This window comes from Erpetoichthys calabaricus, chromosome 8 (genome assembly GCF_900747795.2).
Source record: "Erpetoichthys calabaricus chromosome 8, fErpCal1.3, whole genome shotgun sequence".
In the NCBI taxonomy this organism is placed as follows: domain Eukaryota; kingdom Metazoa; phylum Chordata; class Cladistia; order Polypteriformes; family Polypteridae; genus Erpetoichthys; species Erpetoichthys calabaricus.
The window spans coordinates 17,524,370-17,550,497 of NC_041401.2; the positions used below are offsets into that span (position 1 = coordinate 17,524,370).

General features: G+C 43.1%; 1 protein-coding gene across 2 annotated transcripts in view; it reads right to left on the minus strand.

Annotated features, from left to right (window-relative positions):
* The window catches only part of rapgef4a (Rap guanine nucleotide exchange factor 4a), a 348,015-nt gene extending 323,602 nt beyond the window's left edge, over nucleotides 1-24,413 (minus strand). Inside the window, exon 1 of one of the 2 annotated variants that reach the window (XM_028806286.2) lies at nucleotides 24,036-24,413. In XM_028806286.2, the coding sequence (XP_028662119.2) occupies nucleotides 24,036-24,115 (80 nt within the window). In that variant the 5' untranslated portion in view covers nucleotides 24,116-24,413. The remainder of the gene's footprint in view (nucleotides 1-24,035) is intronic. The other variant, XM_028806287.2, reaches the window with a different exon arrangement.
* Between the last annotated feature and the right edge of the window lie 1,715 nt (nucleotides 24,414-26,128).

The window sequence follows — 26,128 nt, forward strand, 5'->3', positions numbered from 1 at the left end:
GGGACATTGTATGGACCAAGCAAAGGTAATTTCATGCCATGCCAGGCCAGGGGGTGGCAGGGGGCACTAAACCTTCTCCTGTTATCTCTACAGACCAGCCGCGGGAAAACCGGTCTGATTCAGTGCTGATGATGCCGGTTCCGGCACCCAGAAGAATGTCACTTCCGGCGCACAGGCTGACTTTAGAAAGACATCACTTCCAGTTCCCCTACATCACTTCTGGTCTGATCCCTTAAAGCCGACATCTTTTCCAACGCTCGTCAGTTCTGTTTTGGACTCAGTATTGTCAACAGCTCTGTGCTAATTTCAAAACACCATTTGTAGCCAGGAATATTACACAGGTGGCTGCCCCAAACCATTTTATATGTGTCGAGTCTGTTCCTTTTTACAAGATAGATATATATATATATATATATATATATAATCTCTATTATAAAAAAAATCTTTGGGAGGGAGATTAAGGACAAAAGATGTGATCTTCTCGGAAGACAATTTGAAGTCCCGCGAGAGACACTTTAACTTGCTCCCAGCTCTTAAAACGACAACCAACAAGCAAAACACGCAGCTCGCCAGCAGAAAAAAGCCAGCAGATGATCCAACCGCTTCTCCTTGTGTGCGTTCAGCCACCCTAACCCCCCTCCTCCCCCTTCACAACGCGAGCAGCAGAGACGCAAAGTGGCTAAAGGACAGCTGCTGTACAGGCTTTAAAATGATCGACAGGCAGTGCGACAGCAGCAACAAGCCAGCAGATGATCCAACGGCATCTCCTTAGCATGCATTCAGCCGCACCCCCTTCACAATGCAAGTAGCGTTATATGTCTTGCGAGAAAGAGATGTAACCACGCCCAGGGCCGGAAAAAAAGGACAAGTATTGTTTTAACAAAAGATTTAAAGTAAAAGTGAAAATAAAGTATATGCAGCAATTCCCATGAAACTAACAATCTCTTTAAATTGTTTATCTGGTAAACCAAACCCGGGGGTGGATGAGCAAAGCGCGGAGCCCCCAGTATATATATATGTTACGGCCAAAACCCGAAATTGGCCAAAGCGGGAAATGTCCGGCCAAATCGGGAAATGGCCAATGTCGCTGTAAATTGACCGGCCAATGTCCGATCCTTTCCTCGATTTCGGAATTTGGCCAGCCAGTTTGCGAAATGGCATGGGGCGATCGGCCAAAGTCGGAAGGAAAAGGGCATGAGCAGCGATTTGTTGCGCACTTAGTAGTGCAATTGCGTTGAGTGTAGCCTTGGCGGCTCATGTTCAGAAAGCGGACGCCACTTGGTTGTTTCACAATAATTAAGATCAGGTATACAGTGGTGTGAAAAACTATTTGCCCCCTTCCTGATTTCTTATTCTTTTGCATGTTTGTCACACAAAATGTTTCTGATCATCAAACACATTTAACCATTAGTCAAATATAACACAAGTAAACACAAAATGCAGTTTTTAAATGATGGTTTTTATTATTTAGGGAGAAAAAAAATCCAAACCTACATGGCCCTGTGTGAAAAAGTAATTGCCCCCTTGTTAAAAAATAACCTAACTGTGGTGTATCACACCTGAGTTCAATTTCCGTAGCCACCCCCAGGCCTGATTACTGCCACACCTGTTTCAATCAAGAAATCACTTAAATAGGAGCTGCCTGACACAGAGAAGTAGACCAAAAGCACCTCAAAAGCTAGACATCATGCCAAGATCCAAAAAAATTCAGGAACAAATGAGAACAGAAGTAATTCAGATCTATCAGTCTGGTAAAGGTTATAAAGCCATTTCTAAAGCTTTGGGACTCCAGAGAACCACAGTGAGAGCCATTATCCACAAATGGCAAAAACATGGAACAGTGGTGAACCTTCCCAGGAGTGGCCGGCCAACCAAAATTACCCCAAGAGCGCAGAGACGACTCATCCGAGAGGTCACAAAAGACCCCAGGACAACGTCTACAGAACTGCAGGCCTCACTTGCCTCAATTAAGGTCAGTGTTCACGACTCCACCATAAGAAAGAGACTGGGCAAAAACGGCCTGCATGGCAGATTTCCAAGACGCAAACCATTGTTAAGCAAAAAGAACATTAGGGCTCGTCTCAATTTTGCTAAGAAACATCTCAATGATTGCCAAGACTTTTGGGAAAATACCTTGTGGACTGATGAGTCAAAAGTTGAACTTTTTGGAAGACAAATGTCCCGTTACATCTGGCGTAAAAGGAACACAGCATTTCAGAAAAAGAACATCATACCAACAGTAAAATATGGTGGTGGTAGTGTGATGGTCTGGGGTTGTTTTGCTGCTTCAGGACCTGGAAGGCTTGCTGTGATAGATGGAACCATGAATTCTACTGTCTACCAAAAAATCCTGAAGGAGAATGTCCGGCCATCTGTTCGTCAACTCAAGCTGAAGCGATCTTGGGTGCTGCAACAGGACAATGACCCAAAACACACCAGCAAATCCACCTCTGAATGGCTGAAGAAAAACAAAATGAAGACTTTGGAGTGGCCTAGTCAAAGTCCTGACCTGAATCCAATTGAGATGCTATGACATGACCTTAAAAAGGCGGTTCATGCTAGAAAACCCTCAAATAAAGCTGAATTACAACAATTTTGCAAAGATGAGTGGGCCAAAATTCCTCCAGAGCGCTGTAAAAGACTCATTGCAAGTTATCGCAAACGCTTGATTGCAGTTATTGCTGCTAAGGGTGGCCCAACCAGTTATTAGGTTCAGGGGGCAATTACTTTTTCACACAGGGCCATGTAGGTTTGGATTTTTTTTTCTCCCTAAATAATAAAAACCACCATTTACAAACTGCATTTTGTGTTTACTTGTGTTATATTTGACTAATGGTTAAATGTGTTTGATGATCAGAAACATTTTGTGTGACAAACATGCAAAAGAATAAGAAATCAGGAAGGGGGCAAATAGTTTTTCACACCACTGTATAAGTAGATTTCACATTTCTGTTATCATTTTAGCAATAAAATAGTGACTTAACGTCAGGGACCTATTTTATTGACCTTAAGGTTAGTGTTTGGGCGAGGGGAAGGCCGTCTCAAGTGGCATCCGCTTTGCTGAACAAGACCCGCCTTGAGCAGTTTCTAGTGCAGAATGGAAAACTCACTTCTGAATCTGCATCTGAAAATTTTTAAGCATCTTCGCACCTTGAGCGGACAGTCTTATATCAGCACATCGGATTTTGACCAGGGAGTTCTCGCCACTTCGCGAAATGGCCGGCCAAAGTAGCATATACGCTGGTCATTTCTAGTACTTCGGACTTTGGCCACACCTCGCGGCCAAAATGCAAAATGGCCGGTCAATTCGGGAACTGGCTGAACTTCGGGTTTTGGCCATAACATATATATATATATGTATGTACATAGATATATACACCCACGTGCCCCATATGTATATACTGTGTGTACAGAAAAAGCAAAAAAATAAGTGAGCTTGAAAAATAACTTACAAGCCAACTACCTAATAGTTGTGGGATCCCGATTTAAAAATGAAAGCCAAAATACAATAATAGTTATAAAGTCAGTGATTTAAATAAAGTGTAACTATGTTAAACTTATGAAATCAGTACTTTACAATTCCAGATAAAAGGAATTCACCGTCCATCCATTTTCCAAACTGTTTTCAGTTGAGGGTCATTAGGCTCATGGCAACATTGGACGTAAGGTGGACACCAAACCTGGACGGGACCCCAGTTGCTCACTGGACACGTTTCCACACACCCACTCACACACACACACACACACACACACTCGTTCCTACAGGGTCTTTGTAAATTCAGCAGCAAACTAATCTGCACATCTTTGAGACGTAGGAGGAAAGTAGAATACCTGAAGTAAAACCCACATGCAGTAGACAGCAGCAACGTGAATGAATACTAAAATAAACGTCTTAGTCACTGTTCGTGTGTGTGTGTGTGTGTGTGTGTGAGAGTGCAAACGCTTTTGTGTGCTCACTGTGCAGTGATGCAGTGCTAATGTATTTCAAAGCTTACATCTCCTAAAGCCGCACACCTGAAGTTGCACTATACTAATGTTACATTGAAATTTCCACGGCTTCAGTCAGTGAACAGAAGATGAATTTCAGATGCATATTTTTTTTTAATCAAAACCTTCTACCTTGATAAAGATATAAATAGCAAGCTGGTTAAGTCTACAGATGATACCAAACAAGGTTGAAGGGCAGATAATGGAGAATCAGGTGAATTCTTTCAGATAGCATACAGGTTTGGGCAGCTTTGCGGCAGGTGAAATTTAAAGTAAGCAATTGTCAAATACTGTCATGTGCCCATTAACAGCCGGCAATATGCACTTCTGGCCAAAGGCCATAGCATAACAGAAGGGTAATAATATTCCAGAAATTGCCAAAACCTGCCGCTACAGGCCGTAAGGACCTACATCTTCTGTTCATCATGCATGTGCAGCACTGCTGCCGGCCATAAAATGTGGTGCGAGATGTTTGTGCTCCTCCATACTGGCAGTTAAGTATGCGTACCAGTGACCCGCAGACCCTTTGTGACCGAGATACGGTCAATTTGACACATGGCTAAATGGTCGCAAATGGAGCTCTAAGTCGGTGCATGACAATGTGGGATGTAAAAATGTTAGGTCTGAATACACAACAGGAGGTCCGACACTGAAAGTAACGCCTGATGAGAAGGACCCGAGAGTCACAGTGGACTATCAACATCACGACAGTGGACAGAAACCATTAAGAAGGCTAATTGAATGTTAGTGTATATAGCACCTGATGTGAAGAGTACAAGTCAAGGGCGGTCATATTTAAGCTTTATAAGGCTCTAGAGAGGGCGCACCTTGAGTACTGCATGCAGTTTCGGCCTCCATATTTACAAAAAAGACAAAGCAGCACCAGAGAATCTCAGAGAATTGAGCAGAGTGAGGAGGGATGGAGTTATCCACCTTTATGGATCATCAGAGCGGCAACCCATCAGAGACCTACTGTGACCAATTCACAACCCTGCTTGACCCACTACCATTGGTCATGGACACCAGGCAGGGGCAGGCATTTCAGCCAGGATAGTTCAAGATTCCTTACTTAATGGAGGAACAGGGAGGAGACCAACTGCATGGACCATTTGCTTCCCCGATATAACAGTTGGCAGTCTTCCTGGAATATGGTGCCAGAATGGATACCCAACAAGGCAGGCTGGTAACTGCACTCCCATTAGACATGTCTTGCTGGGTTCCATGGGTGCCACTAGGGGGAGCTGCAGGGACAGACCACCCCCACTTTAAGAAACTTCCATCTGACCCAGAAGTGCTTCCAACCTGTAGTACATCCCAGGTTAGCCATAAAGGAAGCCACTCAACCTCATCCAGGCGAGTCGAGAGTGGAGCTGGGTGACACTTGCCAGGAGGAGTGAAAGGAGAGGAAGAAAGAGAAAGGAAGAGTGGAACCGTGCATGTGTTGTGTTGGTGAATTTGTTAAAATCAATTTATTATTTGAACCTGGGATGTGCATTGGAGGGCTTGAGTGCTCAGTGGCGCCCCCTACAGGTCACACATTATAAACAATAACAACTCGTGACCCAACAGTGGCGCCCTGTGAGCCAAACGTCAGTCACGACACAGTGGTTGAGGAAACCCTGCTTTAGAGGACATTACAGTCCTAAGCATGCGGTCTACCCGAGTGGAAATTTGGACATCTTTTAAAAATATGCATGTTAAATAAAATTGAGTTTTAAATAACTTTTCCTATACATAAAGAAGAATAAAAGCATTTTGGAAAAGAATCCTGATTCTGGTTGTCATAATTCATGGTTAAATGAATAAAAGCTTAAAAAATAAAAAGCTGGGTGGCACATATGAAATGCATGGCCTACATACTGCACGCCTCCTCAGTGTTCAAAGCCGGTAAGTTTGACGTCACGTTGTCATCTGAGCCATTACACATTCCCACTCTCTGGCACTGTGATAAACAAGGCCACATTTAAAGACATACTGTAACGTAACCTCCATGGCGTTAACCCTTGGGTTCGGAATTCTATGCTATTACGGTTAAACTCGAATCAGACTCGGGGTGATGTATAAGGAAATGCTTTATAGCGTGAAGCCCAAATTATTTTCAGGACAGCATTCTGCTGCCATCTAGTGGATGAGAAAATATTATGCTACAAAAAAAAAAAAAAAAAAAAAAAACTAGGGTAACTCATCAATATTAATGAGTGGGGCGGAGCCTCTAAAGAGAAACCCAAAGGCAAATGAAGCCATAAAGGCAGTTTTAACAACAATCTGAAAATGAACCATTGCTCGAGTTGAATGATAAGGATGACGATGTAAAATCGTCATCGGACGTGGACACGGAAAGTGAAACTGAAGCACGATATGGGACTGTATGACCGAACCTCCATGATACGCCTGATGAATTCGGTCACGTGAAGCTTCACTGTGGTGCAACAGTTTGGTGGGCGACAAAAAATGAAAAATAATTGGGATCAAGTGCATGGACAAGCAAGACGTTAGCAACCTCGGCACTGTGCACTATGTGGAAACTGTGTCAGGGGAAGCCTACAACAACCCAATGGGCGCGTTGATTGTGCAGATCAGGTGCCGACATTCTACCCTCTCATAATCAAGCAACAGAAAAATATTACAAGAAAAGTGTGCAAAGAGACACTCTTGTACTGTCCCGATTGTGACGTCGGGCTGTGCGTTGACAATGGTCTCAAAACATGTCACACAAAGGACGTGTACTAAATCTGCATCAGTACAGTCGTGGACACCAGACAGACCTTTCCTTATTGTATTTGTGTTGAGATTTTGGTTATTACTGTACATGTAATTTTTTTTTATGTTAAAAAAAATGAAACATTTTTGGTTCATTATTCCTGGGGTAAACAACAAAATCGGGAGTGCTCTCCCGTTGACTTTCTCGTATACGCGGATATTGGGATGGATATTTGAATAGTAAGCCGCAAGACAATGATTATATTTTTATATCATGTGTCGTACACGACCGGGATGCCTGGAGGGACCGAGAGGTGGCATATTTGTCCTCCGGGCCACGAGGGGGCAACCGCCCTGGAGCAGAAGAGGGCCACGGAAGGGGAGCAGGGAGGCTCAAGTCTGTGGAGGCCCATATCCACCGCCAGGGGGCGCCCAGAGCCTCATGGAGCCTGGGACTTATTTACTTCCGCCAGACCCATGGAGGACGATCCTTCCAGGGTCACCCGGAGTGCTTCCGGGTGCTCTCCTGACGCTTCCGCCACACCAGGACGTGACGTCAGGTAGAGCACCTGGAGCTCATCCGGGTGAGGATAAGAGGGGCCGCCTCCATCCAATCACAGAGCTGGAGTCGGGAGCAGGAACAGGACGAAGCTCCTGGAAAGAGAGGACAGGTGGCCCAGGGATGAGGAGAGAGAAGGTCCAGGAGAAGGGTGACTGGGGCTAGAGGCACTGCGAGTTGTGCGGGACTGTGTTGTGTTCTGGAGAAGACAATAGAGTATATTTTGGATAAAGATGTGGTCTCCGACTGGTGGTGTCCGGGCAAATATCACACATGTACATTAAAGAATCATCAACAACAAATCAAATCAAATTAATAATATACTGAACAATTATTATAAAAGTAAAGTTGATTAAATCAGACTCTGCAGGTGCATGAATAAAAAAGGTAAAGTACCACTTCTGGTTAACGGAAATAGCCCAAAAGTTGATAGAGATCTACGTTTTTGTACCTAATACTTGTAAGTACATTTTGGTTGACCTAACGGAAAGCATACTCCACTTATTGTGTTTACACACACACACACACACACACACACACACACACACACACACACACACACACACACAATGGTATGTTCGGACTCAAGGAGGTCTAAAACATCGAGATTCATCAAAATCTCAAAATCGAATTTTTGGACGATTACAATATTTTCCCTATGAGAAAGTAAATCGGACTCAGGGAGGTCTAAAATGTCGACATTCATCAAAATCTTCAAGTCGAATTTTTGGACGATTACAATACTTTCCCTATACTTCTATTTTATCTTGGCAGAGTAATATATTACTCTACTTTCCCCTATTGTATTATTAATATGTACCCTTTTTCAGAATGCCTAATCTCACAGACTTACCACTGTTTATAAGGTATTATAGTATATAACTTATCCCCACCTTCCCTTCTATATCTACAGGCAATTAGGTGTAGTAAAACTACAAGCAGGAGTTAAGTTACACATAAAATAATGTATTATTGATAATATTCATAAATAATAACAATATGCAAGTACATTTGAATATTGGCAACCATTCAACCTGATTAAATGGTGATGTGTAGTTTCAGGCAGCACTCAGACTTGTTAGTTACTTAAAAATGTCTCTAGTTAAAGCATCATTCAGCTTTCTTCAGAACAGGCTGCATTGCCTGCCTCAATATGGCTGCCAAGTTGTGCTCTTCATTGTGTTGTCTTCTTCAGTTCATGGTGTGATGGTCTTCATCAGTTTGGTAAGAGAGATGCTTCTTCATCATATGTTGGTTAGTAAGAGAGAGAGAGAATGTGGTTGAACAAGCAGATTTATAGATTCTCTGTCCAACCCCTACAGCCAATAGGACATCATGGTACTTAAAAACTTCTGATAGAAGCCAATTCCAAATAGCCATACTTCAGACCAATGGGGCAAAGAAAATCTTAACACTTGCCTCCCCCAACTCTGTCATAAAATTCAAAGAGAGCCATTCTTAAAGGGTGGGGGGGGGGGTAAACACTACTAATGTAACACTAAATTACATTGCTTTGCCTAAATTACAAGGCATACAAAATATCGACTTATATGCAAAATCTTACATCACAACACTTCATATAAGAGGAAGTAAAAAAAGGCCATAAAACCCAAAAATTCTGCCCTGATCATGACAAACATTCTGTGATGCTCTCTGTATTACTACCCAGGGTTTTTTGACAGTATTTCCCCCTCTGGTGGGCATTCAGTGTTTTTCAGGACATTTTCTGCTTTTGGACTTTCCAGTTTATAATAACCATAAGTCTTGCATGCTGGGCTGGCAGATGTGAATGAGACAAGAAAGACCCTACAAAGTCAGTGTCACCGCGGAGCTGGCCTACCACCGGAGATCACTCAGTGTCCACACAGGAGAACGTGGTCTGAAACGCCAATCCAAACTGGACATGCCATGTACAGTAAGTGTTCAGACCCCTTCACCTTCTGCACGTTTTGTGTTATTGTAGATTTAATTTTAAATGAAGAAATTTGCCATTTTTTGCCCACCAATCTACACTCAATAACCCAGAGTGACAAAGTGAGAACACATTTTCAGAAAGTACAGCAAATTTTTTCAAAAATCACAAACTGAAATTTCACATTACTAGAAGCATTCAGACCCTTTGTGCTGGCCCTCCAAATTGAGCTCAGGTGCACCCTGTTTGATTTAATCCTCTTTCAGATGTGTCCAGAACTTGGAGTCCACCAGCGGCCAACTGAACTGATGGGATGTCATTTAGAAAGGCACACGTGTGCCTATGTATAGAAGGACCAACAATTCAAACTGCATATGAGGACAAACTCTCTGTAGACCTCCGTGATCAAATTGTCCTGAGGCAAAGATCAGAATCTATTGTCATTGTAACAAATACAACAAAATTAGGTGCAGTCCCTGCAGTGTCAATTAAATATAATTAAAAAGGATAAGAAGAAATAAAGGTAGAACACAAACATTCAACAGAAGACCTTAATTGCACATGAACACTATTGCACAAGATGTCATCTACTGCACTGCTGCATTGGAGGTGATTAGGTGGCATTCAGTGTCCTAATAGCAACAGGGTAGAAACTGTTATTCAGTCTATTAGTCTTTGTTTTGATGCTCCTTTTATCTTTTGCCTGATGGCAACAGTTGGAACATGTCATGAGCGGGGTGTGAGGAGTGTTTTAAGATATTTTCTGCCTTCCTGAGGCAGCAAGAGCTGTTCAGTTCATCCAGAGAAGGTAAAGAGCAGCCGAAGATCTGCTGGGCAGTCTTTACGATCCGCTTAATTGTCCTCTGACGCTGTTGTGCAGTTGGAAAGCCCCACGCAGAGGCAGTAGCACAGGATACTCTCGATAGAGCAGCGATAGAAGGACACCAGCAGTTTTTGGGGGATGTCATTTTTCCTGTTGACTCTCAGGAAATAAAGTCTCTGCTGAGCCTTCTTCGTCAGCTCAGTTGTGTTCACACCCCAGGACAGGTCTTCCATGATGTGGACTCTCAGGAAGCGGAAGTCTGACACCCTATCCACACAGTCCCCTCCGATGTAGAGTGGTTTGATGTCCGTTTTCTTTTTCCTGAAGTCCACCACGAGCTCCTTGGTCTTACTTGTGTTCAGGAGCAGGTTGTTGTCAGTGCACCATGCTGTCTGCCACTCCACTTCGTCCCTGTAGGCGGACTCATCCTCCCCAGAGATGAGCCCCATCACAGTGGTGTCATCTGCAAATTTGATGATGGTGTTGCTGTGGTGGGCGGGGGTACAATCATGTGTGTACAGTGTGAAGATCAGGGGGCTCAGCACACAGCCCCGAGGAGTGCCGGTACCGATGCTGATGGTCAAGGAGATGTGAGGGCCCACCCTAACCCTTTGTGTGCAATCTGTCAGAAAGTCTTTAATCCATTGTGATGCCCGGCCGGGACGCCCAGGAGGAGTGGAGGGGGGCTTGTGCCTCCTCCAGGACACGAGGGGGCGTCCTCCCTGGTTGTACTGGGGGTGCTCTGATGCCTTGGGGACCCTGGACCCCAGCGCTTCCACCACACCAGGAAGTGCTGGGGGGAAGAGAAGAGGGGATACCCGGAGTGCTTCCAGGTACACAGCCGACACTTCTGCCACACTGGGGAGTGTCTGTGGAAGATTGCCGGGGAGCACCTGGAGCACATCCTGGTGTGTATAAAGGGGGCCGCCTCCCTCCAGTCAAGGACAAGAGTCGGGAGGAAGTAGGATGACGTCAGGAGGAGGACAAGGAGGCGGCCTGAAGAAGGCATTGTGTTGTGGCCAGGACTTTGGGGCTTGTGAGCACAGTATGGACAATGTATATATTGTGAATAAACATGTGTTGGGTGACATGAACGTGTCTGCCTGTCTGTGTCCGAGCCAGTCTCCACACCATATAACATAGCTGGTCTCACTACCGTCCTGTAGACCTTCCCTTTCACTCTTCACTGATACCCGTCTGTCACAAATCACTCCTGACACTCTTCTCCACCCGCTCCACCCTGCCTGCACTCTCTTCTTCACTTCTCTTCCACAATCCCCGTTACTTGGGATCAACAGTACAGAGTATTTAAACTCCTCCACCTTCTCCAACTCTACTCCCTGCATCCTCACCATTCCACTGACCTTCCTCTCATTCACTCACATGTATTCTGTCTTGGTGGTCCTACTGACCTTCATTCCTCTCCTCTCATATCTCCACCTCTCCAGGGTCTCCTCAACCTGCTCCCTACTGTTGCTACAGATCACAATGTCATCAGCAAACGGGGACTCCTGTCTAATCTCGTCTGTCAACCTGTCCACCATTGCAAATAAGAAATGCTAACCAAAATGTTCAATTTTTTAATAATATCTCTTGACATCCATATAATGGGCAACTCCAAGCATAAAGAGATTTCATAAATCTGGTGGTGGTGAAGTGAAACCATTCATTTGAACCAACGTGTTCCACTTAAAGGGTCACAGCCTATCCGATCAGCAATGACTCCAGGCAGGAGAGCAGTCCATCACAAGGTGCACATCCACATTTGCAACAGAATCACCAAACAACCTACAGTGCTCCCCATAATGTTTGGGACAAAGACGAGTTTTTCCTTGATGTACCCCTCTGCTCCACGGTTTAAAATTACAAATCAAACAATTCAGACATTGTGATTATGGTGCACATTGCAGATTTTCATTTAAGAGGATTTGCATACATTTCGGTCTCACCATGTAAAAATGAAAACACTTTTTATATAAAACATTTTATATTGTGGCAGGTGGCCGGGTGTGGTCCGCAGCCGCCTGCCTATTTAAGGAATCGCCTCCCTACAATCAAGGCTGGAGTCGGGTGAGGAGGTGGACGAGGTCAGAGGAGGCGGCAAGGAGAGGCCCTGAGTGTTTGTGAAGAGAAAGAGAGACGGCCTGTGAAGAGCCAGGATTGTGAGAGACTGTGGGGGTTTGTTAGTGTGGTGCACATAAGACTTGTATATATTAATTGTAAATAAACGTGTGGTGATGGCTTTAAATGTGTCTGCCTGCCTGTGTCCGGGTCGCCTATTTCACAATATAATGTTTGAGACAATTGGCGTCACAGTTGTGTGTGATTTCTCAGGTGGGTTTCATGGCTTCATAAGATACCTCGGTTTGCTTCTACCCTTTGGGGTCTGTAGCTGCCATTGTTCAACAAGAGAACAAGAACTGGGCCAATGAAAGTCAAAGAAGCCATCATGAGGCACACAAACAAGAATAAAACAATTAGAGACTTCGGTAACACCTTAGGGTGACCGAAATCAACTGTCTGGAATATCATGAAGAAGAAACAACACACTGGTGAACTCAGGAATCACAAAGGGACTGGTAGGCCAAGGAGGACCTCCATTGCTGATGACAGAAGAATCCTCACTATGGTCAAGAAAAAGCTCCCAGTGCCCGTATGAGACATCATACACAGTCTTCAGGGGGCCGATGTGGACGTGTCAGAGATGACTATCAGCAGAAGACTTCATGATCAGAAACTCAGGGGTATTAACAACATTTGTTCAGACTACTTTAAGCTAGAACGTGGCGCCAGACAAGGATGTCCCTTGTCGCCACTGCTGTTTTTAATTGCTATTGAACCACTGGCGGTTCACTGTCGAAATTCTTATCAGATAAAGGGGATTATCAGGGAAGGACTGGAACAGAAAATTTCTCTATATGCAGATGATATGGTTTTATATATATCAGACCCAGAAAACACTGTCCCTGCAGTTCTAACAGCACTAACAGAATTTCAAAAAATATCCGGTCTCAGAATTAATCTGAATAAAAGTATACTCTTTCCAGTGAATTCACAAGCATATAATATTAGATTGGACACCCTACCTTTTTCCATAGCAGATCAGTTTAAATACCTAGGGGTAAATATCACAAGTAAACATAAAGTTCTTTATCAACAAAATTTTGCCGTCTGTATGGAAAAAATTAAGCAAGACTTGCATAGATGGTCAACCCTTCATCTCACTCTAGCCGGAAGAATTAACGTTGTTAAGATGAATATCCTTCCTAAACTTCTTTTTTTATTTCAAAACATTCCAATATATATCAATAAATCATTCTTTAAGCAATTAGATTCAACTATAACCTCATTCATTTGGAACTCAAAACACTCTCATATCCGAAGAGCGACCCTACAAAGACCTCAGGCAGAAGGTGGCATGGCTCTTCCTGACTTTCAGTTTTATTACTGGGCAGCAAACATACAAGCCATAAACACCTGGACACAAATAAATGAACACACACATGCTTGGTCCGCAATAGAAGTAAAATCCTGTAGTACTTCTTTATACGATAAGTTATCGCAAATATACTAATAACCCAATTGTGCTTTACTCACTCAGAATATGGAACCAAATTAGAAAGCATTTTAAGATGGAAAATCTTTTATCAGTGGCACCTCTGCAAGAAAACCACCTCTTTCAACCTTCGCAAGTATATCCAGTTTTTAATACCTGGAAAAGATTTGGGATTAAAATGCTCAGAGATCTTTATATAGACAATATCTTTGCATCCTTGGAACAATTACGTTCCAAATTCAACCTCCCAGCTACACATTTCTTTCACTATCTTCAAATTAGAAACTTTGTTAAACAGAAACTGCCCGATTTTCCTGATCTCGTACCCTCCACCATGCTGGAAAAAATACTGCTCAATTTCGAGGAATTAGACGCCATTTTCGCATTATATAAAATCTTATTAGAGTCCCTACCTTTCAAAGACCCAAGAGGACATTGGGAAGAAGATCTCTTAATCAATATATCAGAAAAGGAGTGGAAGGTAGCATTACAGAGAATTCATTTGAGCTCCATATGCACAAAGCATAGAATCATTCAACTTAAAATTATGTATCGAGCTCATCTGTCTCGCTTAAAATTGTCCAGGGCAAGATTCAACCTGCGAACGCTGCAACCAAGCTCCTGCCTCACTGGGTCACATGTTTTGGGCCTGCACCAAACTATCATCATTTTGGAGCAAATTTTTTAAGTGCCTTTCAGACAGCCTTGGGGTTACAATCCCTCCTAACCCATTAACAGCTGTGTTTGGTGTTCTTCCAGACGGACTTGTAGTGCAGAAGGACAAGCAAACGGTGATGGCATTCACTACACTTTTGGCACGCAGACTTATTCTGTTAAATTGGAAGAATCCTAATTCTCTTCTGATAAGTCAGTGGGAAACCGATGTTTTATATTATTTGAAATTGGAAAAAATCAAATTCTCAGAGGATCTGTACAGAATTTTTTCAAAACCTGGCAGGATCTAATCAATAATATTTTAGAATAAGAAGAAATAATAATTATTTCCGCATTTCTTTCCTTTCTCCATTTTTTATTTACCTATATATATTTTTTTCCTTTTTTTTTTTTGGTTTATTTTTGCCCTATTAAAAAGCCCTAAGCAATTCTCCTTTGGCCATACTCTCCTTCTCAGGGGTGGGGTTTGATTTGTCTTTAATTCTTTTTTGTATAAATTGATCTATTTGTATGGAAAGATTACAATAAAATTAATAAATAAAATTAGAAAAAAAAAAAAAAAAACTCAGGAGGACACACTGCAAGATGAGGACCACAAAAACAGGCCGGCCAGATGACAGTTTGTGAAAAAGGACTTCAAAGAGCCTGCAGAATTCTGGGAAAAGGTCTTGTGGGCAGATGAGACAAAGATGAACCTTATCTGAGTGATGACAAGAGCAGAGAGTGGAGATGATGAGGAACTGCCCAAGATCCAAAGATGACCACCTCAACTGTTAAACATGGGCAGGTATGGCTGCCACAGGTCCTGACTGGCACACTTCTATTCACTGATGATGTGACGATAGATAGATAGATAGATAGATAGATAGATAGATAGATAGATAGATAGATAGATAGATAGATAGATAGATAGATAGATAGATAGATAGATAGATAGATAGATAGATAGATAGATAGATAGATAGATAGATAGATAGATAGATAGATAGATAGATAGATAGATAGATAGATAGATAGATAGATAGATAGATAGATAGATAGATAGATAGATAGATAATCCCAATGGGAAATTCACATGATGGCACAAGGAATTCTGAGGTGCGTAGAAACATCTGATCTGCTCAAGTTCAGTAAAAGCCTCCAAACTCAGTGGATGGCACTTCATCCTACACCAAGATAAGGAGCCTGCCGAGGCCACACAGGAGTTTGTCAAAGCTGAAAATGGAAAACTCTTGAATGACCAAACCAGTCACCCAATTTAAATCCAATTGAGCAGGCCTTCCATATGCTGAAGAGAAAAGTTAATTGGACAAGTCCCCCCAAAACAAACAGGAGCTGAAAATGTCTGCATTAGAGGCTTGGCAGAGCATCACCAGAGAAGACCCTCAGCACCCACTGATCGTCTGCGAGTCGCAGACTTCAAGCAGTCATTGCATGTGAGGGATAAGCGACAAAGAACTGAATATGACGACGGCTTTAATAGACCTGCCATTGCTGTGTCCAAACATTATGGTGCCCTGAATTGGGGTTGGGGGGGGGCATGTTGAAAATCTGTGGTGTGACTAGAATGTACACAAATCCCCTTAAATGAAAGTCTGCAATGTGCACTTTAATCACAATGTCTGAACTGTTTGATTTGTAATTTTAATCTGTGAAGCAGATGGGTAAATCAAGGAAAAAAACTGTCTTTGTGCCAAACATTATGGAAGGGCACTGCTAATTCACCCATGCAGCACAACAAAGATGCTTACATTTATCACTTTGCAAACAGTAATGTATGAAATAAGGCATGACCATCCATCCATCCACTTTCTAAACCCACATAAACTGTGCAGTCAGAACTTATCCCAGCAAACATCGAGTGGAAGGCAGGAACAACTCCTGGGCAAGGCCCCAGTCCATCACAGGGTAAACACACACACACACACACACACACACACACACACGCCAATCTAGCCACCCCGGTTCACCTAACCAGCATGCTGCTGGGCTGCGGGAAGAGTATTTGATATCTATAATATATTAAAATTAAATATGAAGAATCCACTAGATTTTTGTGACCAGCTGCACCTCCGGAGTACCCACAACACACAGGACTAAAAGGTCACAACTTCTGAGGCACAGCAGGCCTGAGAATCCGCGCCAATGTACCCTTGAGGTCTTTCATGGTGATCTGTGCAAAACAGCTTGGGCTCTCCGCAGGATACGAGACGCAGCGGAAATGTTCATGCTGTACACAAACAAGCCGCGTAACAGACTTGGACAAGGGCTTTCAACAGTCAGGAGATTAATCAGGGCTAAGCAAGGCCTTTACAGAGATGACAATTCAATATATGCGTGTTACAAATGGAGGTGCCAGTTTATTAGGCGCTAACAAATCCGATTTTCTTTTCATGGCGTACGCATTTTCACGTTTTTTTTGGCTTGCACATATTTTCACACACATGAGGCCCCAAGGAAGTGAAGCTTGTCACCTTAAACCAAGGAAGACTCCAGACTGGAAAGGCTGCCAAAGGGGCATCAACAAAATATTCAGTAAAAAGGGGGTCTGAAGACTTGTGTCAATGTGACATTTCAGTTTCTTTACTTTAATAAAATTTGCAAAAGATTTCTCAAATCCTGTTTTTGCTTTGTTATTCTGGGGTATTGAGTGTCACTGGATGAGGGACAACATTAATTGAAATGATTGCAGCGCAAGGCTGCAAAAAAGCAAACCATGAAGAAAGACTTTCTGAAGGCGCTGTATGTAAGAAACGCACGTGAAAGGGGGTCTTTGGAAAAGCTAAGGGCTCGTTTATACCTCACGCTCAGAACGCGTATACAGTATGCAGGCATCATGGCTGCCACGCATTCCCAGCATTCATTTGACGCTTCCTCTGAGCATCCATCCATTTTCCAACCTCTGAATCCGAACCCAGGTCACGGGGGTCTGCTGGAGGCAATTCCAGCCAACACAGGACACAAGGCAGGAACCAATCCTGGGCAGGGTGCCAACCCACTGCAGGACACACACAAACACACCCACACACCAAGCACACACTGGGGCCAATTTAGAATCGCCAATCCACCTAACCTGCATGTCTTTGGACTGTGGGAGGAAACCGGAGCGCCCAGAGGAAACCCACGCAGACACGGAGAGAACATGCAAACTCCATGCAGGGAGGACCCGGGAAGCGAACCCAGGTCCCCCAACTGCGAGGCAGCAGCGCTACCCACTACGCCACAGAAATTAATGCAACGTGTGCGCGAGTTACAGTCCCAACAAAAAGTCAGGGGGCGCACTGTGATAAAAGTCAGAATGTTTACTATCTACATGTTACAGAAAGCCTCTATGCAGATCCTACGGGATCGTTGTGCATGCCTCGATGTTTGATGAATAGTTTGATGTGGTGAAGCAAATTGCCGACATACAGATGCATTCGTGGTGCCAGGGACGTTCTTAGGCTTACGCGAAATATGCATCATGGCCCCGACTTACAATTTTTTTTGGTCGGGCTGTGTCATGCCCCTGGCACTGCAGTCGTCTGTGCCAGTCCCAGGAAATTCAGTTCAGTGCATCTCTTAGTCTTATTAACAACGGTAATTTATTATCCAAATTGCAATCTTCACCTAAATCCCTAATAATATTGTCACGCCGTCGTAACTTTGCCAAATGCACTATAGCAAACGTTAATTTTAGAGATTCGTTTTGGATTCATTCAGAGAGATCCCCATAAAATCATGAAATATCCCTATATTACCGGCCTTTACCAGATCCAGAACAAAATCAATATTTTGCCACTCTGCATACACACAAGCATACATGTAGGCCTACTGGTCATCTAAAACCTTTTCTGGATGTTTTATTAGAACACCTTCTTGAGCTTCGGGGGGGCTCCGGGGGGGGCTCCACCCACCCGGACTCCCCATCCCCAACCAGGGTCTGCACATTTCTGAACCGCAATAGGGCCCCCAAACTGCTAAGAACGGCCCTGGTGGTGCTTTTATATTCAAGCGTCGCATATTCCTGATCGTAACAACACAATACATTTTAAAAGTCTCACATACCATCTTCTGTGCTGTCTTTTTTTCTGGCGCTTCCTCCTGACCCAACAGCAGCGGCAAACAGCAATAGATCACCACACAGAACACGTTAAATGTGCAGAGAGTTGGAATATCATACGTTTAGAATCCTTACATTTATACTTGATATCACTTTCATGATGTAATACATTAAAGTATGGATGTTACATTTTACAGATAAATCATTAATTTTGTTTAAATAATGAATACTGTTAATAATTACACACATGGGGGTGACACGGTGGCGGAAGGGTAGCACTGCTGTCTCGCAGGGAGTCACGTCACTGATATTCCCTACCTGGAGTTTGCATGTTTTCCTGCTGGGTTTCCATCCAAAGATATGCAGATTTGGTGACACTAAAATGACGCCAGTGTAAGTGAGTGTGTGCTTGTATTCACAATGCGATGAGCTGATGCCCCGTCTTAGGATTGTTTCTGCCTCGTGCCCAATGCTTGCTGGAATGGGCACATCCCTGGATTAATCATTACACATCGTTTTCAGAGATATTGCGGTAAGGTGTCATCGGAATTGAATGGATGTTCAAGGCAATTCACAACACAGCAAAGCTGAACCTGTTCTCACCGTGATGATATCTCACACTGCCACTTGGTGGATTCTTCCAGATTTACGTAAAGTATGTGCGCAAGTGTAAACAGTAAAACTCTTGCGTAGCAGGAGCGTCCACTCGAGCATGCATCGCGTGAAGTATAAACCCGGCCTAACACTCATCGGAGGCCACATATCACACGTTTTCAAAACTGACAAAGTGCATTGCTTTAAAACGGGCCAAAGCTCGCGGGCCTTGTCTATGACACCCTCATAGTAGACGTTCAGGGATTGTGGGGGTCAGTTATGGTATAAAAGAGCATGTCACGTGATCAATACACTTAAGGGAACGTGCCAGTCGAAGAATGGAAGGTAAAACTCAAGTCTGTGAACACAGATTAAACACAAATGTATCTTATTGGAGGGAGTGATGCTGACCGTAATAACATTATGTCATTGTTTGAATCACCGTTAGTTTTACTGAATCAGCCTGCAATCTGGAGGTTATCCTTGATACTAGCATCTTGTTCGAAGCCCTCATTACAAAACTAATCAAAAACATGTTTTTCCCATCTCAAAAATGTTGGAAAATGTACATAGTTTCTAAATATGCAGGATACTGAGAAATTAATTTATGGGTTTATTTCTGGTAGGGTTGACTACTGCAGTGCGGTGTTCACTGGCTGTTCAAATCACTCTTTATGCAGCTTTCAGTCAATTCAAAATGCTGCTGCAAGAATCATTACAAGAACTAGAAAGGACAAACACATAACTCCACTTCAAGTCGTTACACTGGCTCCCAGTTAAGTTTAGGGCTGATTTCAAAAATCTTCCTTTTAACATTTAAAGCCTTAAAAGGCCAAGACCGTACTTACTTATCTGAACTAACCATTACTTACAAACCTGAGCGCACTTTAAGATATCAAGATGCCAGTCTGCTTAGGATTCCAAGGATTAATAAGATAACAGTGGGTGGTTGACCTTTTAGTAACAGGGCCCTGAAGCTGTGGGATGATCTGCCTGCTACTGTAAGAGTTGCCTGTTTACTCTCAGCTTTCAAATCAGGCTGAAGACTCGCAACTTCAGTTTAGCACACCCTGACTAGAGCTGCAGATTAGCTATGCACACTGCATCTCTGCAGGATAGTCATTTGTACATAAATATAAGTAATACAACATTTATAAACCATTATAACCCTCATCTATTCAGTTTCTGATCTCAGTATTTAGATGTGGCACTTGTACCTTCTTCTCTGCTGCCAGGCTGCTCTTCTACATATGGAAAAGTCACCTCTATATATATATAAAAAATCCACTATCTGTCTGTCTGTATGTCTGTACGCTTTTCACGAGATCGGGTTTTTTTCTATAAATTTGCTTAAACATTCCAGTCTATTTTGGAGTTCTCTCATCGCCCCAAGAATCATAGTTCGCTTGCGGTACCAATTTATTTGCACTAATCCGAGAGAGTGGCTGCGGGCTAAGGGGAGCGGAAAGCATGACATCAGGAGTGGAGAGCCGGGCAGGGCCCTCCTCACTCATGTGTCAGCCTCCGTTCAAGTCGCTCTACCTCTCGCCACATTTTAGAGCGTACCTTGCCTCCGCTGAGCTAGCAATACTTGTTTATTGATGTTTAAAGTTTGTCCTGTTTCACTACTACGCGGGCAGAGGCACAGAGGACACCTAGACTCAGATAAAGGAGCATCGGAATCATTGGATGGAGAGATTCCTTCATCAGATTGGAAGCCCAACACCGACTCCACTGTAGAAGACTCTGGAGTAGGTAGGCAGCCGGTGGCCGAGGTCTCCAGGATTGGGACTTTATTATCAACTTTCTCTTTTACAGTGTTAGTCTCCTCCATTGAACTGAATTTAGTTTTGTTAAGTATGACTTGTTTGTATGGAATATTACTTGCTTTTAATAAATTCAATAAAATAAAAAAAAATCCCTCTATTGTCCACCAAGTTGCCCATTCAGTCCCAGCATTTAAATCCTGGCTGAAGACACATGAATTCAGTTTAGTATACCCTGACTAGAGCTGCCGATTAGCTGTGCACAGTACATCTCTGCTGTTAGTCATTAGTACTAAAATATAAGCAATATGATATTTATAAACCGTTACTTACCCTCCCCTATTCTGTTTCTCTTCTCTGTATCCTCGTGTGGCACTTGGTGCCACTGTTCTACTGCCAAATTGTTTGCCTGCCTATGGAAAAGTCACCTCAGATAAAGGAGTACTGGAATCTTCTGATTGCCTGGCCCAGCACTGACTCAGCTATAAAATGGCCAGTAGGGGGAGACGGCTTGTTGGCTGAGGTCTCCAGGACTCTGACTGTGTCTGGCTTGTCTGACTCCTTTTCTACAATCTGGCTGTGGTTCTACAATGAGCTGATGGACAGATGTTGCTGTTTTTAATTTTTGTTAGTTTGTTTCTACTCTGTTTTTGACTTATTTGAACAAATCTGTACCCTCATATGAGATAGTTCTGTATTTAGTGAGTGGTATCAACTATTCTTGCATTTGCCTTGAGAGTTGTTGCAGTGGTCTGTGCCTGCACTTGGTGAGGAGCGCTTTTTCCAGAACAAAATCGTTTGTACTGTTGTGTTGCATTTCTGAGGTGGCCATGACAGATTGGCCATTGAGCTCTGTGTTCCGTTTTGTGTGTTACAATATTTTTTGACACCCATTGAATGCCCAACCTACCTTGGAGGGGGTCTCTCTCTGAATTGCCTTTTCCAAGATTTCTTCCACTTTTCTTCCCTACAAGATTATTTTTTAATAAAAATTGAAGAACTGTACACATAACATGCTTGAAAACTACATAATGAAATTCTGAATTACTTTGAAAGGCACTATATACTGCAAAATCTTAATGCCGACAGTTTACACCCATTGTGTGAGCTTTAGAACGTCACTATACCTGAAAAGTGCTTCATATAGATAGATATAAAGATATGTATGCAGTAATATAGTATAGTGTATAATAAAAAGCACATAGATAATTATGATAAACAACATATGATAGATAGTAAAAGGCACTTTATCATAGGTAGTGAAAGGCACTATACAACAGAAACAGTAGATAGGTAAGTGTAAAAGGCACTATATAGTGAAAGACACTATAATATTTAGATAATAGAAATAGATGTGAAAGACACTATATAATAAACATACATTTATAATTGCAAAAGGTTCTGACAGCGAAGGACACTATATTATAGATAGATGTGAAATGCACTATACAATAGAAACAGTAGATATGTGAAAGGCACTATATATTCAATGACTGATAAATAGTGAAAGGGAATATACAATACAAATAGTAGATAAATAAATGTGAAAGGCACTGTATACGTATATAATACATGGATAGATATGTGAAAGGCACTACTGTATATGATAGAAATTTAGCTTTTACAGAAGGTCAAGACATATTAAACACCAATAGCTCCCACCCCGCCCCAAATACACACACAACCTGGGTGCAGGTTTTTGTTTCAACTATTACTCTAATTAGAAGACGGTTCTTTCTGATACTGAAATTTGCCATTTAACTTGACTGCTTGCAGGTGCTTTCATTTATCTAAGACAATCATTCAGTTGCTATGTCTCTGTCATTCCAATAGATGGTGCATCACAAACACTGCTTTTACAAATCCCATTCCAAATGGCATATAACAGAGACATATAAATTGCATGGTGCACTGCAAACATTAAACACCAAAGTGCATGTTGATTACTTAGATGTCAACCCATCTTAGACTAGACGGGTAGCATAGTTAGTTGTAAATAATAAAAGGACAAGTGTTTGTGTGTCTGTCTGTGTGTCCAGTTGCTGTGTCTCTCTCATTCCAACAGATGGTGCATATAACAGATGTACAGTATACATTACATTTGTCATTCCAACAGATGGCACATCACAAACATTAACACTGCTTTTTACAAATCCCTTGTCAAATGATATGAAACAGTTTTACACACTGCATTGTGCACAGCAAACGTTAATACCGAGGTCTGTGTTAATTTCTTAGATGGATAGCACACTTAGTACTAAATAAATGGGTTCCAATTAAAAATTTGGTTAAAGCAAAAATCCACAGCCACTGCAGACTAAGAAAACTGGGGCCGATTTCTCCTGTTCTTAACAGTCTACCATCGAAGTACTGGCCAGGCCCAAATATGCTTAGCTTGTGGTGGATTACCTTTTCTGATGTGCAACTGGTGTGGTTATTCTATGCCGATTTACAGTTTAAATACATGTGATGTAAAATGCAATCCTCCATTGTCGCTTTATTGTCATTGACTGATTGCATTACGAAGGTGGCTGGCATACAATGGGAATACGAATGAGTTATCCTTGTCAGTGCCAGCGTTGGGCAGAGCTCAGGTGTTGCCATGATTGTGCTCACCCTCGCCTCCCACACAGCGGGGTGGGTATCGGTACGCCATTGTAGCCTGAAGCCTCACGTGTACAATAGAACACAATACTTATTTAATAATAAACCGTAATCGCGTGTGTGTGGTGTGTGATTTAGACGTGTCCCACGCAAGATTCCAGGCCGTCTGAGAGCCGCACATTGCAGTCCAAAGACACGCGTCTATATTCGTATCGATCCTTGGCTGACATCGAGTGAAAGAAACAGCGAGTGTGCTCTTTGTGCGCTGTTTTATCATTTAGGCGCCTTATTTATTCAATACGCTATTATCTATAGACGGTGTGTGTGCGCGGCTCTCTGTCTCCCTCCAGCATGCACCCCGTACATAGAGCCACGTACACCGCAGTGGTCTTTGTCCATTATTTTCTGCTCTCATGGTATCCGCTCCTTTACGTTATTATACTGACTTTCACCTCACCGCAGTAACCTGCGCCCCCCCCCCAGCAGCTGCACGGATGATGGAGCCGCCTTCCGTCGCTTAGACATTCACAGAGAGCGATCATCTGTCTCCGATTCCGCAACAAAGTCGAGCAATAACGCATTGAGCGACTGATGCGTCTCAGCAATACGGATAAAGCGCCGCGGTCGTTCCCCATCACCACGCGCATCATGTTGTCCGCAGCTCGGCGCCGCGCAAGTTGCGGAGCAAAAATCACCTCCGGCTTGGCGTTCGTTGTGCGAGTCCATCGACTACAGCCTGCTAAGCAACCGCACCTCGCTCGCTCGCTCGCTTTCGCCCCTCTCTCTCTGTCTCTCTCTTTCCGTCGCGTTTGCTCACCTTTTATCCAGACAGATGATCCATTCCGCCGAGGCAGAATGAGATGAAGCGTGTGCCGCTACCATCTTTGGAGCGATCATGGACCCAACGGAGCTTCAGAGAGATGCGCCGCGGCAGACATGGATGGACTGCTCTCCACTCCCCTACTGGACGCCAGAGCTGCAGGCTCTTTCAGACTAACAGTCGGAGCTCTGAACGCATGGTGCTTGTTTCCAGCGCTGACGTCCTCTCGGAGGCTGGCAGTTTAGTGCTTCGACTCATTCAGGGGGAGGAGGGCGCTGGGGAAAAAAGGGCAATGATATCTGATTATTACATTTAGCAGCTTTGATCCATGTAAGCAGCGGCAATAAACCGTTAATCGTTGCAAATATCCGGGTGATTATTATAATAAGATTAATCCGCCCCTCGTATTTCAACGATAGGGGGCGCTGGAATCGGCGGCCTGTCCCGATAGAAAATGAAGATGATGACTGCAGTACTGTGGAGCAGTCGTTACTTTTTCAGCTGGTTTTGACTCATGCACTCTGCTCTCCTTGTATTAAATGATGATTATTATTATTAGCTAGATTTATAGTCATGTGAAAAAGTTTGGGAACCCCTCTTAGCCTGCATAATAATTGACTCTCCTTTCAACAATAAAGATAACATTGGTATGTCTTTCATTTCCTAGGAACATCTGAGTACTGCGGTGTTTTCCACACAAAGACTTTTAGTGACGCAGAATTTAGTTGTATGAAATTAAATCAAATGTGAAAAACTGGCTGTGCACAAATGTGGGTCACCTTGTCATTGTGTTGATTTGAATGCCTGTCACTGCTCAATGCTGATTACTTATCCAAATTGGTTGGACCTTGAGCTCGTTGAGCCTTGAACTTCACAGACAGGTGTGTCCAATCATGAGATATAAAGGGATTTAAGATGGTCAATTACAAGTTGTGCTTCCTTCCCTTTGACTCTCCTCTGAAGAGTGACAGCATGGGATCCTCAAAGCAACTCTCAAAAGATCTGAAAACAAAGATTGTTGAGTCTCCTGGTTTAGAGGAAGGGTACAAAAAGCCATCTCAGAGGTTTAAACTGTCTTGCTGTTAAACCCAGCAGGTCTGGCAGGCCAAGAAAAATACAGGAGTGGCATATGAACAGGATTGTGAGAATGGTTACAGACAACACACAGATCACCTCCAAAGACCTGCAAGAACATCTTGCTGTAGATGGTGTATCTGTACATCGTTCTACAATTCAGCACAATTTGCACAAAGAACATCTGTATGGCAGGGTGATGAGAAAGAAGCCCTTTCTGCACTCACGCCACAAACAGAGTCACTTGTCGTATGCCAATGCTCATTTAGACAAGCCAGATTCATTGTGGAACAAAGTGCTTTGGACTGATGAGACAAAAATGGAGTTATTTGGTCAGAACAAAAAGCACTTTGCATGGTGGAAGAAGAACACCGCATTCCAAGAAAACACCTGCTACCTACTGTCACATTTGGTGGAGGTTCCATCATGCTGTGGGGCTGTGTGGCTAGTTCAGGGACTGGGGCCCTTGTTAAAGTCGAGGGTCGGATGAATTCAACCCAAAATCAACAAATTCTTCAGGATAATGTTCAAGCATCAGTCACAAAGTTGAAGTTACGCAGGGGTTGGATATTCCAACAAGACAATGACCCAAAACACAGCTGGAAATCTACAAAGGCATTCATGCAGAGGGAGAAGTACAATGTTCTGGAATGGCCGTCACAGTCCACTGACTTAAAGATCATTGAAAATCTATGGGATGATTTGAAGCAGGCTGTCCATCAAATTGAACTGAACTGGAGAGATTTTGTATGAAGAATGGTCAGAAATACCTCCATCCAGAATCCAGACACTCATCACAGGCTACAGGAGGACAGCGTCTAGAGGCTGTTAGATTTACAAAAGGAGGCTCAACTAAGTATTGATGTCATATCTCTGTTGGGGTGCCCACATTTATGCACCTGTCTAATTTTGTTATGATGCATATTGCATATTTTCTGTTAATCCAATAAACTTAATGTCACTGCTGAAATCCTACTGTGTCCATAAGGAGACTGTGGAAGATTGTGGGTTCGCTT